At 36.1% G+C, this 14013-nt stretch overlaps 1 protein-coding gene across 1 annotated transcript; it reads left to right on the top strand.

Annotated features, from left to right (window-relative positions):
- Positions 1-6955: 6955 nt before the first annotated feature.
- On the top strand, positions 6956-13177 carry Smp_178100 (calcineurin B-related; the record flags this gene model as incomplete). The annotated part of the gene is made up of 5 exons (XM_018794341.1): positions 6956-6980; positions 7039-7124; positions 9706-9771; positions 11540-11644; positions 13076-13177. 5 exons carry the CDS (start codon positions 6956-6958, stop codon positions 13175-13177), a joined length of 384 nt encoding a protein of 127 aa, XP_018648764.1.
- Positions 13178-14013: the final 836 nt, after the last annotated feature.

The following is a 14013-nucleotide window of genomic DNA, read 5'->3' as shown; positions in this document are numbered from 1 at the left end:
TAATCAGAGATATCGTGGTTGCTGGCAGGCAATATGCAACGAAAAGAATGTACATGATTCAGATGTCGATTGACTAGACTGTTAACTTGTAACTGGTGATCACTCAATATTTGTCGCCAGGATTGACGAAGAAGTAAAAAGTGGAAACTTGTTGAAATCCTTTGTACTGAGAATTCTATATTATACCACAAATATAATATTAAATAAAGCTAATAATAACAGAAATAATAATTAATTAATTAACTAATGAAGAAATATAATCAGAATATGCTCACTTATGACTAACATACTTACCCTGTTTGATCCAATATTTATTCGGATCATGGATCTGAAAACTTTCACTTAACATATATACCGATTCAAGTGTTAACATTCTATATAAGTCAATATCAACATGAACAATTTTATTCTATTTTATTTGACAATCCTAAATTCACTTGCCTTAACTTTAAACGATGTACTTTACCCTTGAATCTGGTCAATTTTTTGGGATTATTAATTTGGATCTATGAATTGTAGAACCTGAAGAGAATCTATCGAAAAGAATGTTCTTCGTTCAATTGATAATCCAAACAACTGTCCGATTCAGTTCATTGAGTTAGTTAGTTAGTTCTTTACCCATAAATAACATGATATCTGGAATATACGTTCATTGGTATCAAGTTTCTACACTCATATTAAGAAAACAAAATGAAATTAATAATGATAGAGTAAGAAAAATGGTATATGGTATGTGCTACTGATGTAGACAGATATAATTAGTATGTATCATCAGTTGAAAGTGAAATACCCAGCAGCAGAAGGTTAAGGAGATCTAAGAGAAGAGAATGAGAAAAGAGAATGATTGGTGTGGAAACGAAGGAACAATGAAGTCTGAGACGACTGACTGACATTCTGCAAATGAAGTATTGACTGTACGCTTCTCAGATTTTGGTAAGATGTTCTGTAATTTTGTATTCAAATAAATTTGGTTGTCCCCGCCTGTGTTCTCCTTCACTACAGTTAAACAAGAGATTAGGTATATAAAATGCATTTTTTCGAAATAGAAAACAATGTAAACGAACTTGATGAAGGTTAATTATTTAGTCAAGTTATGAACGTCTAGGTCTGAAACCATCTTGAGTTCCTCGACTTTGCTCATCAAAAGACCTAGTTAAGCTTTGCACGATTATTGAGGCTAATATTTTCGATAATATGTTAGTTAAATTGAGTTATCTTTACTTGTTAAGAGAAGTTTTCTGTTCTTTCTTATTAACTTGGACAACCAACTATCGAGATCAGTCATATGGAATCATATCCAGTTTCTAGACCCTAGTTAGTATCTCGGTCAATCAAATGGTCAAAACGAAACCATCAATGTGAGAACCTTCTTCGTTTAATAATGATAACAATATTATTAATATTAATAACTAGTGGTCTACACTTCTGTCGTTATTATATAATAAAAACAACAACATATGCTCACAAGTGACTGGATTCAAGAGGTATTTCTTGGAGTTCTAGTGAGAAGCAGTGACCAGGGGGGTTCAACCGGGTTTGTTGTAAGATAGCAACTCACTGAAAACAATGGTGGATGTGTCGCTCAATTTCGTATATCGGCTGAAGTAAGACATTCACACAGTTCGATGCCGGCTCAGTGGTTTTAGAGGTTAAGCGCTCGCGCGCGAGACTGATAGATCCTGAGTTCGAATCTCGTGAGGCGAGGTCGTGGATGCTCACTGCTGAGGAGCCCCTCACTAGGACGAAACGGCCATCTAGTGCTTCCAGGTTTTCCATGGTTGTCTAACTTCAATCGATTCATGATCTCAACTATTGAAATTACTATAATATCCACAAAACCCCTTCTTATATTAATAAAAACAATGTTAATTTGGGTATTGATGCCAGTTAAGTGAATTTTTTTTAATTTTCAACTGAAATTTTACCTACTCATGAGTAGCTCTTTATACATCAATTAATTATTTCGATGATGTTGGAATCAAATACCATTTACAACTATACGAATAGTAAATATACCTTACATTGACTGATATAATATTTCTAATGTCTCAGTTGAACCTTATTACAGGTCTCAATACATTTTTACAGACCTGCAATCCTTTGAAGTGAGTTTTTAGCTAAAATAATATTTTTTTCTTGGTTAGCGTTTTTTAACGAATTAGTTTCCTACTAGATGGGGTCGCCAACCCCATGCCCAACCCTCTTCCTTTATCCGGGCTTGAGATCGGTAGTAGCTCCCAAAGGGGGCTACAGGAGGAGTTGAAGTGAAAAACAATTAAAATTCGTTCTCTTGGTGATACTGGTTTTAGTTCTGTGATAATAATATAATAATAACCATAATAATATACAACTACGTTTCAATAAAATGCTGAAGCAAAAGACCATTCAGATCACTGTACATACCTTAACACAGGTCATATTATTCACTTCTGTTGTCAGCTCTTTCAAGAACTAATCAGAGGTGTTTGATAGTATGTTTTTGGAGGGTGTTGTGAGTCAACCCTACCTCGACTTCCAACCTGTTGGTGTTAGTAGTAAATTCTCACTACGTATATTTGTAAACCCTAAAAACAGGACATCACGAGTACAATATGTAAGACGTTTTACATTTCCAAAGATACATCTTATGATACCTAACTATTATACCGGCATAGATCTAAAACTTCACAAGTTGAGAATGTTTGTTGGTGAATGACCAAGTTTTATATCCGTGTCACCCTATTACTTATACTTGGAAACAAAGAATTATTACGATTCCCATGACGCAATTAAAAAATACAAACGACTAATGCAAGTACAGATTTGTTCACTAAAAATGAAATCTGTCCTGTATTGAACAAACTATTACATTGAAGTAAACTAATATGTAGTGCAATGCTTCGCTAATCCTTCACCTCGATAACCGTTATGATACAAACCTCAAAGGTGCATGAAATCGGAAGGCAAAGAGAAGCCGCAACTGCATTTTATTATCAAATAATTCAGGCTACAAAGCTACAAGCACATGAGTAAGTATTAGCGAGTAAGTGCAAGCAATTACATAGTCAAATTTATAGTCAAATTGTATAAGGGCTCAGCAAGACAAAGCAAAAGCTATTAGTGAGATTCGATTGCATGCATATGTGGAGAGGAGGATGAGTCATCGAATGATATTTAAGAAACCAACGTTTCGGTTAGAGTGCTCTAGTGATCATAACAGTACAAAGAAATATGCAAATTGTTACTATCCAAATGATGATGTCTGTTAAGTAAGTTAATAAAAGGGCCTAACCAAAACTAACCATAATCGAAATCGGTTGTAGGATAGTTGTTATAAATATTATTTTGAGTAATGATCATAATGAATTAAAAAGAGAAGTAATGTTAAACAACAACCTCAGTGAACCATAAACAACTGTGATCTCCCCCCTTTTTTATCCCGTCTGATCAAAACGGTCTTTACATGGTGAATGAAACCACCAATTTTGAGTATTAAAAATGAAATATCCAACACACCGTCTACTTATCCCAACTTATTATCAAGTTTTGAGGTTATATCTAACCAGATGAAATGTTTCCTCTTCCTTATCCTCTACGAGGTGTCCTAGTACCTAACACTGTTGGACGGTTACTCTGGTTTCAGTGTACAACCTTTAAAAATTGTGGACCAATTCTTGATATTTCATTGCTAATGAATTTAACTGGTCTTCGTATATTGGTAATAAATCCAGTGTAGTAGTGTATGATTCTCTACATTCCTTTCATCTGGTTTCAATAAATAGAAACCTCATCCACTTTTCAAATAAATAAATTTTCAAAAAACATCTCTTAACGAACTATAATACATAGTAGTTTGTCAACCTCAACTTCTAGGGTCAGGTGTACATAAAATAGCATAGTCTTTCGGGACTGCCTTATAGTTGTCCTGTATATAAATCCATCTTCTCTACATCTTTGTACAATATTGTCTTCATTTATATTCAATTCAATCATCTTTGTTCATTGTTTTTGTTCACTAGAGCTGGTATATGCGTCTTGTATTCTCTCATATCCTGATTCTAGGGAACTTCAATCTTCCTAGAATTAACTTCGCGGAACATAGCTACATTTAAGGTGACAACTCTACTGAAGCTCGGTTCTTCAACCTCATTGATGATTTGGGATTATTCGAAAATGTGAAGTGACTACTCGGTGGAGAAACAGTCAGACACCGTAGCGCTTAGACTGGGTATTCACAAATGAAGAATTCCTAGTTGACGACCTCTCAATGCTGGCTCCCCTGGGGAAAGTGATCGCGCCGTCCTATCCTTCAGTTTTTTCAGCAAAACGGAGCTAAAATATCCCACTTACAACAGGTGCTGGAATTTCAAACGGTTGAATGTGTTAGCTTTACATGACTATCTACAACAGGTGGATTGGGATGTTCACCCTCAACTTGAAGTGGATGCTCATTGGAATTTCTTACTGCACACGCTCTTATGTGCTACTGAGCATTCAGTTCCTCAAACGATCCGAAAAAGCTACAAACAGCCTACAATCATCAAGAACCGCACTCTTCGTTTGCTAAGCCGCAAAAGGCACTGTTGGGCAGAATATAAACAAACTGACAACAACGGCGCATACAGGCAATACAAACATTTAAGGAACATATGTACAAATGCAATAAGAGAAGACAGGCTTCAGTACCAGACAAAGCTTATCGTGTATCTGTATCCCATCCGAAAACCTTATTCCGTTACGCAGCTTCTCTTCGACAAGGCAAAACTGGAGTTTCACAACTGCTAGGTCCTAATGGTCCGACCAATAACAACAGTGATGCCGCTAGTCTTTTGGCTGAACAATACTCTCAGATATTCCAGCCGACCCACATCAACTATGCTAACGAAAGCTTAACCTGCACCTGTACAGGACTTTCCGAAGTGGACCTGAGCGCTGACCTGGTGCTCCATAAACTGCAGCACATAAGACACTTCTCGCGGTCCGGATATGGTTCACTCTGCTATACTGAAGGAAGCAGCTTCAATCCTGGCATCACCGCTTAACGTGATGTTTTCAAACTCGCTAAGCCGAGGCAAACTGCCGGAAATTCGGAAGCTGGCGCACATCACACCAATTTTCAAAGGAGGTCGACGCAGTGAACCCTCAAGCTACCGACCAGTGGCCCTTCTCTCATACCTTCTAAAATTATGGAGTCTCTAATATAAGACAGAATACACGAATAATTATTAACCTTAAAGTTCTTCTCACCCCAACAGAACGGTTTCAGAAAACGTCATTCTTGTATGACCAACCTGCTGATTGGGGTGGATAGGTGGACAACCATCCTTGATCGCAAGGGGAAGGTTGACGTAATTTACCTTGATTTCTCAAAAGCTTTTGATAGGGTCAACCACATATGTCTTATCAATAAGCTTAGACGATCGGGTATCAAACCCCCTCTGATTGACTAGCTCGCTTCATATCTAGAAAACCGACATTTTAAGGTCAGGGTTAACTTCTCTCTCTCTCGGGCTATGAAATATCCTAGTAGGGTCCCCCGGGGCTCAATACTAGGAACTATTCTCTTCTTAATTTACATAAACGATCTTCCACAACAAGTTTCATCTGACTTATTGCTTTTTGCCGATGATGTGAAACTTTGGAGAGAGATACGCAACCAAGAGGATATACTAGTACTTCAGGAGGATCTGACTCAACTTCAAAGTTGAGCAGACGACAACGAACTTAACTTCAACAATTCAAAGTGCAAAGTAATCCATCTGCGACATGTTGCAGACTATAGTTACAACTTAGGAAACTCCTCTCTCGAAGTTTCCCAAGTCGAAAAAGATTTGGGAGTGTTGGTACCCTACAACCTGAAGTCGTACGCTAACTGTGACAAAAACGCCTTCCAAACAAACCTTGTACTGGTAACATTGAAGCGCATTTTTGGCCAGTTTGACGGTGGAACCTTCCACATAATCTTCAACAGTTTTATTCGTCCGCATTTAGAGTAATAATAATAGTAATACGGAAACATAGTATTTCCTCCCTCCCTCCAAAAGGATAAGGACACTCTGGAACGTATCCAACGTTGAGCCACGAAATCAGTTCGGGGACTCAAATTCAAACCTTACGAAGAGCGCCTCCAATCACTTAACCTTTACCCGTTAGAGTACAGGCGTCTTAGAGGTGACCTTCTTATGACTCACAGTATCCTTAATACTTCTGGTCATCCCCTTGAACATCTTCTTAAGCTTAGTCACAACACTAACCTAATAGATAACACCCAGAAACTGGAGACCCAACATAGTAGAACAGACTGCAGACACAACTTCTACTCCGTAAGAGTTGTTAAATGCTGGAATTCGCTGCCGACTGAGCTAATCCAAGCGACTTTCCAGGAGTCCTTTAAGAGGAAATTTGACCTATTCTTAAGGACTAAGGATAACATATTATTATGATTTACCAAATTCTTTTTTCCTTCTATTATCGTTAATATACCTAGGTTCTTGCCTGGAGGTATTGGTGATCCACTGCTACTAGACACGGAAGCCCGTTAAGCGAAAGCTTCTTCCATTCCGTCCTCAACCATTTGAACCATTTGAATCTTTGTTTTAATCTTTCACGTCTCACGTGTTACTATGACATTTGACAGCTGCATTTAATATGTTAGAAATCTCCATCAGGAAAGCTATTAATAGATTGACAAACAAGCTTGCGAGCAATGTAAACTGTAAGATATAGCCAACTTATTGGATAAAGTCACTCGTTTAGAATGCGAGGCTTTGTTAGACATGTTCGTTAAATTTGACAGCAAAAAGCCCTTCGGGAAGTTAGATCGGATGAAGTTCAGGGAAATACTGCATCATACATTTAAAATGACAGACGACGTCATGATTGATAGAAGTAACATCTGACTTGGTAATTTCTACTTTTAGTTTTCCGTGTTTTTGACGGGGATTTCGATGGTGGTGTCAATGCTCAAGAGTGGGTGATGGGACTCTCAATATTCCTACGAGGTACTTTAGAAGAGAAAATAAAGTGTAAGTATATGATATAAACCTATTAATGTTCTAGTTGCGTTTGACGTCTATGATCTCAACAGTGATGGAAGAATAACCAGAGAGGAAATGTTTCAACTATTGAAGTATTCTCTTGTCAAAGTAACTATTTCGTATGTTTTACAAGTTTTCAAATGTGATTTTCGAATCATATCAGTCACGTTTGCATTTATTAGCATGGCCGTCTGATATCAGACGGCCTTGCTAATAAATATTAGGGTAAGATATCTTACCCTAATATACACTGTTGCCCATAAAAATAATACACAAAAACCAGACGAAATATTTTAAAGCCCCTTGCTTTTCATACATTCAGCCCCTCATTTTAGGTACTTTTGCCTTATCTTATGTGTGATTGACCTTAGAAAATTTCTAAGTTATACTAGAAGGCTCGTATGGCGCTTGTATTTCCAGTTTACCGAACTGACGGAATATCTTTCAGAAATAATTTGTATGCTAAAATCAAGCCTCTGGGCGTAAATATGGAAATCTAGATTAGGTGTTCTTGTAAAAATTTGTGAGCTGAGCACTAGCTTATCCTTTTTACCCCTTAACACGCTTTCGCTTTGTCATTAGTAACTCAAAACCTCAGGTAGCACCGAGAATTAACTTAATAACCGTTTATTTTTGGTGTATGTTACCTTTGAATCGTCCAATTTTACAGCCAACCATCACAAACCAGGGTTTAAACTGTTTGATTAAACAGAAGTACATGTTTCTGAAATTAAGCTATAAAAGAAATTAAAGAGTTTACATCTGTCATAATAGAATATTGGTCTTTTCACTCACTATTTCTATATAAATACATGCTCGACTTTTTCGGCGGAAATCAATAAATAATACCAACAGCCCTGAATATCCTAGGTCCTCAATCAAATTGTTATACCCTATCAAGTGTTGGATTCGTTTATTCTTGAACCCGTTTACTAAAAAATCTACAGGTATTCTTTTCGAATTCCAGAAGTTTGAAACTTGACTGATATTACCTACCATGTTTTATGGTTTAATAAGTATATTGTATCCAGTCCGACTTCTTGTTCATTTTCTGAGTGATTATTCCATACTAGAGTGAAATTTAACCAAAGATTAGGCTTTAAATGAAATCTTTAGCGAAAATTATACTCTCATATATAGTATTCAACAACTAAATGAACGTAAAAATCCTTGAAAGTACTGGATACAACACTTATTAATTATTGAAAACATGATAGGTAACTTCAGTCTGAAACTTTAATTAATGTTACTTGAAATCGATGGCTGTGTGTGGTTACTGAAATTAACCCACTCATATAATAAATGCTTGGTGTTTTTCTGACCACTACTCTTCCTAATACATACTTCAGATCTTATGTGATTTGGATTTTAGAAGCGTTTATGTTTTCTTTCACTCACCAATTTCAAAACACTTTTGAAATTAAGAACCGATCAATATTAGACCACCATTGAAAACCCGGGAGCACTGGAAGGCCGTCTCGTATTCGTATGGTGCTCCTCGACAGTGTGCATCCATGATCCCGCACGCGGGATTTGGACCCAGGTCCTTCGCTCTCACTCCCGAATGCCTAAAATTTAGACCACTGAGATGGCATCTAACGACGTTGATGTCTAACTTCCAGGTTTTCAATGGTGGTATAACATTGATTAGTTAATGGTTTTAATGAAATTCAATAATTTTCACAACCTCAAACTGTAAAAGCATTTATTCTGAATGGTTTTACAAATATATACTTATCGTCACAAATCAGTGGTATGTGAACAATTCATAAAAATGGTCGGGCGATAAACATTTAATTCATGACACGCACTATACTGCTTACAGGGCGGTTAGACACTAGATTTATGGTACTAGATTAAAAGAAGGTTAATTCAACTTTTAAAAAATCTCACAAGTTTAACAAAAATTTGACGTTCAAAAAAGCTGGGTAGGACAGTTGGAGTAGTCTCAAGCAATTTTTATTCAGCTTTTCCTTTCATAAGACTACTTCCTATACCAAGATAACTAAACTTGGGAGCTTTTGGAAGGCAGAAATTTACTGATCGCTTGTGTTTTTCCCTTCTATCCATTTCGATCCCTATGCTTCCCTGAGCCAAATTGTTATAACCTGGACCTGAGGTCAAATTACTTGCACCCAAACACTTAAATCCAAGTTTTGATTAAAACCAAATATTAATAAACAAAGTTATATTGACATAATTACAGAATGGGGACAAGTGGAGGAGTCAGTTTAATAAGTAAAATAGTCGTAATGTTTCCAAATTTTTCTATCTTTAATCTTTAACTAGTCATAGCTCACATTGACTAATCGCTGAACAGATACAACAATCGTCTCTTATCGCATACAATGGCAGAGTACTCACAAGAAAACCATTCAAAACTAAACAGCATCAAATATCTCTTTCTTCCTAACTTCAGATTCATTCGTCAGTATCTATACAAAGAATCTGAAAGATTATCCAGTAGATTTTATATATAGCAACGAGGATGCGCACTGACGAACAGGTCCTAAGTTAAAACAACGTTACATCTGTTTGAAATACTCTCACAAATGATTTGTCATTATTTAAATAATTACCGTGAAACAAAATGAAAGATATTTCAGACAGCAAGTATATGTATTTAAGAAGTAGTCAATGTAAATAGTTTGTTTAATCTTTATTCATTTGTTTATTTAAATTATAAAAGCAACCAACAGATGAAGATCCTGATGAAGGAATTAGAGAACTAGTTGAAATGGCATTTAAACGATTGGTATGTGTTACTTTCATTCATTCTATGCAAATTTGTTAGTTACATTTACACTGTACCCCCTTTAAGATTACTGACTACTTTTTTTTAGAGTAGACTAGTTTTGACTGGCATTAGAATCTAGAACAGACATTTCATCCTATGTGGGACTCAACATCTGGAGTCCCCTGAATCTTATTGTTGATATTCACATTAAAACTCGAATCAAGTGCATTTCACCCCAAATTCCCAACGCATTATCCACTGAGCTATTAAATATTGATAGTTACTAACTTCTCCAACAAGTGTGATGTTTACATAGTTATTAGTATCTATATTATACTTTTAACAAAGTAACTATATAGAAGTAATCCACCCAGGGTGTACGTTTACTAACAATAGCCGATCAAATGTCAGTCTTGTATAACAACAATCGGATAATTTCAACCCTTATTGAATATAAAATATCACTGATTATTTTTCCTTGATATTATTATATAAGAATTTCTCATAGCTGGAATCATGAATCAATTGAAGCTAGACCACCATGGAAAACCTGGAAGCACTGGACAGCCGTTTCGTCCTATTATTATACATGTCCTGGAGTTCTAGTGAGAAACAGTGACCAGTGGAGTTCAACCAGGTCTGTTGTGAGATAGTAACTCACTGAAGACAATGGTGAACGGTTGTTCAATTTCGTGGATTGGTTGAAGTTAGACAATAACACCGTTGGATGCCGGCTAGCTCAGTGGTCTATCGGTTAAGTGCTCGCGCGTGGGAGTGATAGGTCCTGGGTTTGAGTCTCGCGAGGCGGGATTGTGGATGCACACTGGTGAGGAGTCCCACAATAGGACGAAACGGCCGTCCAGTGCTTCCAGGTTTTCCATGATGGTCTAGGTTCAATTGACTCATGATTTCAACTATGTAAATACTGAAATCTCCATAAAACCCCTTCTGATAAGAATTTCTATCACAACCTGAGGTCACGTAAAATAAATCTTTCCTAATTTGAGACAAATATAATTAAATATAAGGAACGAATCATTTATTATGAGTTAGATTATCGACTGACAACGGTGATCTATAAATTACGATTAAAATCTGACCGACGTCTAATCGGGAAACATCAACTATCTGTACATTAATTTATCATTTCATCCAACTTCCACTCACTTATCAGAGCAAAATCAGTACAGAAGTAACTATTACACTGTTATTTTAAGGTAGCAAACCAACACAAACAAATATTTGTCAACTCAAGCCTGTCATATCCCACATGACCACTTAAATGAATTCAATAAAAAGATAGATTTGTTGCCTAACATCAATCTTTAATTGGAATTCATTGTGAATATATTCATACGAAGATGTATAATTACTTCATATAAATAACACGATCAATATTTTATGACCTTCTGAGATTACGATAACTTCCATAATAGTACCATAACAAAATAAACCTATTTTTATACATGCAATACAGCTATGGTATACATTGGTTAGAGAATAGTTCCATCAATGTTGTTTGGATACTTTTCTCTGTTTAGTGTTTTTTAGCGAGTTGGTTTTCTATGGGATGAAGTCGCTAACCCTATTCCGAACCCTCCTCCTTTACTCGGGCTTGGGACCGACAGTAGCCCCCGGAGGAGCTACAGACGGAGTTCCATCAATGTTGTAACAAGGTCTAAATTATTTTGAAGAAACACTTCAACTACTTATAACTAATTTAAGTAATACTGGTTTTCAAAAAATAATTTCGAAGCCCTTCATTAAATGTTATTTTGTTTTACAGGATATGGATCATGATGGAAGACTGAATTATACTGATTTTCAACAAGCTGTGGAGGATAATGCTTTATTGTTAGAAATTTTAGGACAGTGTTTTCCAAATGAAGAGGTAAGTGTTAAAACAACTTAAAAGGGATTATAAATTGGATAAAGCACTGAGAAGATAAAACATATCAGACAGAATTTGTCTTCTCTTTGCATTATTAAAATTTATTTAAAGGACTAACTACTCTTGTACAGTAATCTAATTGCCAACTTACCCCATCAAGAATCCATCAGGCTACTAAAACATGGTTTCGAAGTTTCATATCACAGATTGATTTTGGTTAAGAAGTTGTTAAAAACCAGGAAGCACTCGACCCCACTTATGATCAAATGAAGAATCTTTAGGAAAGAGCCCCTGTCTGGTGCTTCCTGTTTTCCAGTGGATGTCTAACCAAAGTCAATCCGTGGTATGAAACTTCAAATTTAACGATTATCACAACACCTTATAATAAAATAGTGATTTCTCAGATCGGTTGAATGTTTTTATTTGAGTAAGCTTGTACTATACATCAGATTACATTAGACAGTAGTCTGACTTAATTAGACAACCGGTATTATGCTTTAACAGCTAGACAACGACTTCTTAATAATTTCCCAGTTCCATGAAGTCTTTTCTTCTTTAAACTCGAAAATGAGACAGAAGGAACTTTACTTTCAAGGTTAGATCATGTACAAACATGAAATTATTTGTAAGATTTTGTTTGACTTTGAGGTTCTAGAGACTTATGGTAACTATGCTTTAGTGGTTAATCAATTCAATAATTATCCAATCAGGATAACGAAAGCATAATTAATCCTTTGTTAACTGAGTACACTAGACCACAATACTAGATGTAAGATAATTAAATCACTTGACTAGGTCATTTGATGCTCACATACACAATAACTGATCTACGATCCAGACAATATATCAGAAGCACCGTTTCTTGATGCAGAATTAAGAGCAATCACACTATGGGAAATGTGAATAGAATTACAATGAGATTAATTTTTTCATATAAAAATAATCTATCTACTGGTCTACAGGGAAGCCTGTTCGTCTTTGTTTACTGATCAATCACATACTAATTTCACTACCTACACATCAATCATGAACATTCTGAGAGCTAGACCGCCATGAAAAACCTGGAAGCACTGGACAGCCGTTTCGTCCTATTGTGGGACTCCTCACCAGTGTGCATCCACAATCCCGCCTCGCGAGACTCAAACCCAGGACCTATCACTCCCACGCGCGAGCACTTAACCGATAGACCACTGAGCTAGCCGGCATCCAACGGTGTTATTGTCTAACTTCAACCAATCCACGAAATTGAACAACCGTTCACCATTGTCTTCAGTGAGTTACTATCTCACAACAGACCTGGTTGAACTCCACTGGTCACTGTTTCTCACTAGAACTCCAGGAAATACCTCTTGGAGTCAGTCTTACATATCTACTACTTAAACAGCCATTATATATTATCTTCCTTATCTTTTCTTCTTCTTTATTCAATAGGTGGCTACAGCATTTTTATCAACATTTCAAGAGATTAAAGTACCAGAATCAATTTGTTATATTAAACCAGCTAAATCATTCACAAGTTCTACCATTGCTTAAATGAAGAAAAAAAAGGAAAGGCATGAAAAATGTCTCATTCGACTATTGTTTATTTGACTAATCGTATGATACTTTTTACCGTATTGATAGTAAATTCTGTCTTGTAGATATTCCAATCTCTTTTTTTGATGAATATACTACTGTCTTCTCTTATTAATTTCATTATAATGGATGAAAGATTGTATAATATTGTGTATTGTAATCAATCTTCTGAATTGATTATGGTTCATATGGTAGTTTAAATTAATAATTTAGTGCTTCCAATGGATAGATACCAGAAGATAGAATTACTTACTTACGCCTATTACCTCTCGTGGGGGAGCATAGGCTGCCCATCAGCAGAAGATGGAATAACTGGTCACTTAAAATGAACCTTTTTATATATTTACTTGACTTTTAGATGGTATATAAGTAGAAGCATATGAAATGTTTAAACTCCTCAGTTTATCATTTATGTGTAAAATAATCCGCCTAGAGCCTCTCTGGGGCTACTACGGGTCTCAGGTCCGGATAAAGGGGGAGGTTAGGCATGGGGTAAGAGACCCCATCTTGTAGAAAACTAACTCGCTAAAAAAAGGCTGAACAAAGTAAAAGTAAAGAAGTATTTTACGCTATATATATATATAATTTAGTTACTTGATAATTGTGGAATAAGAATATATGTAATAACAGATCATAAATAACTCCTAGCAGCTACCATTCACTTGTTCTTCGTTCGGACATAACAGAGCAGGGTCTACTGTGTTAAGCAGATCAGTTGAAGAACGGTAAGACCAACCAAAAACAATAAACCCAATGTACTGAAGCTAAGTAGTACTGCTAATTGTTCAAGGGTG

Source organism: Schistosoma mansoni, chromosome 1 (assembly GCF_000237925.1).
Source record: "Schistosoma mansoni strain Puerto Rico chromosome 1, complete genome".
Classification (NCBI taxonomy): Eukaryota; Metazoa; Platyhelminthes; class Trematoda; order Strigeidida; family Schistosomatidae; genus Schistosoma; species Schistosoma mansoni.
Note: the sequence above shows the minus strand (reverse complement) of the source record. Positions and strands in the feature narration are given on the sequence as shown.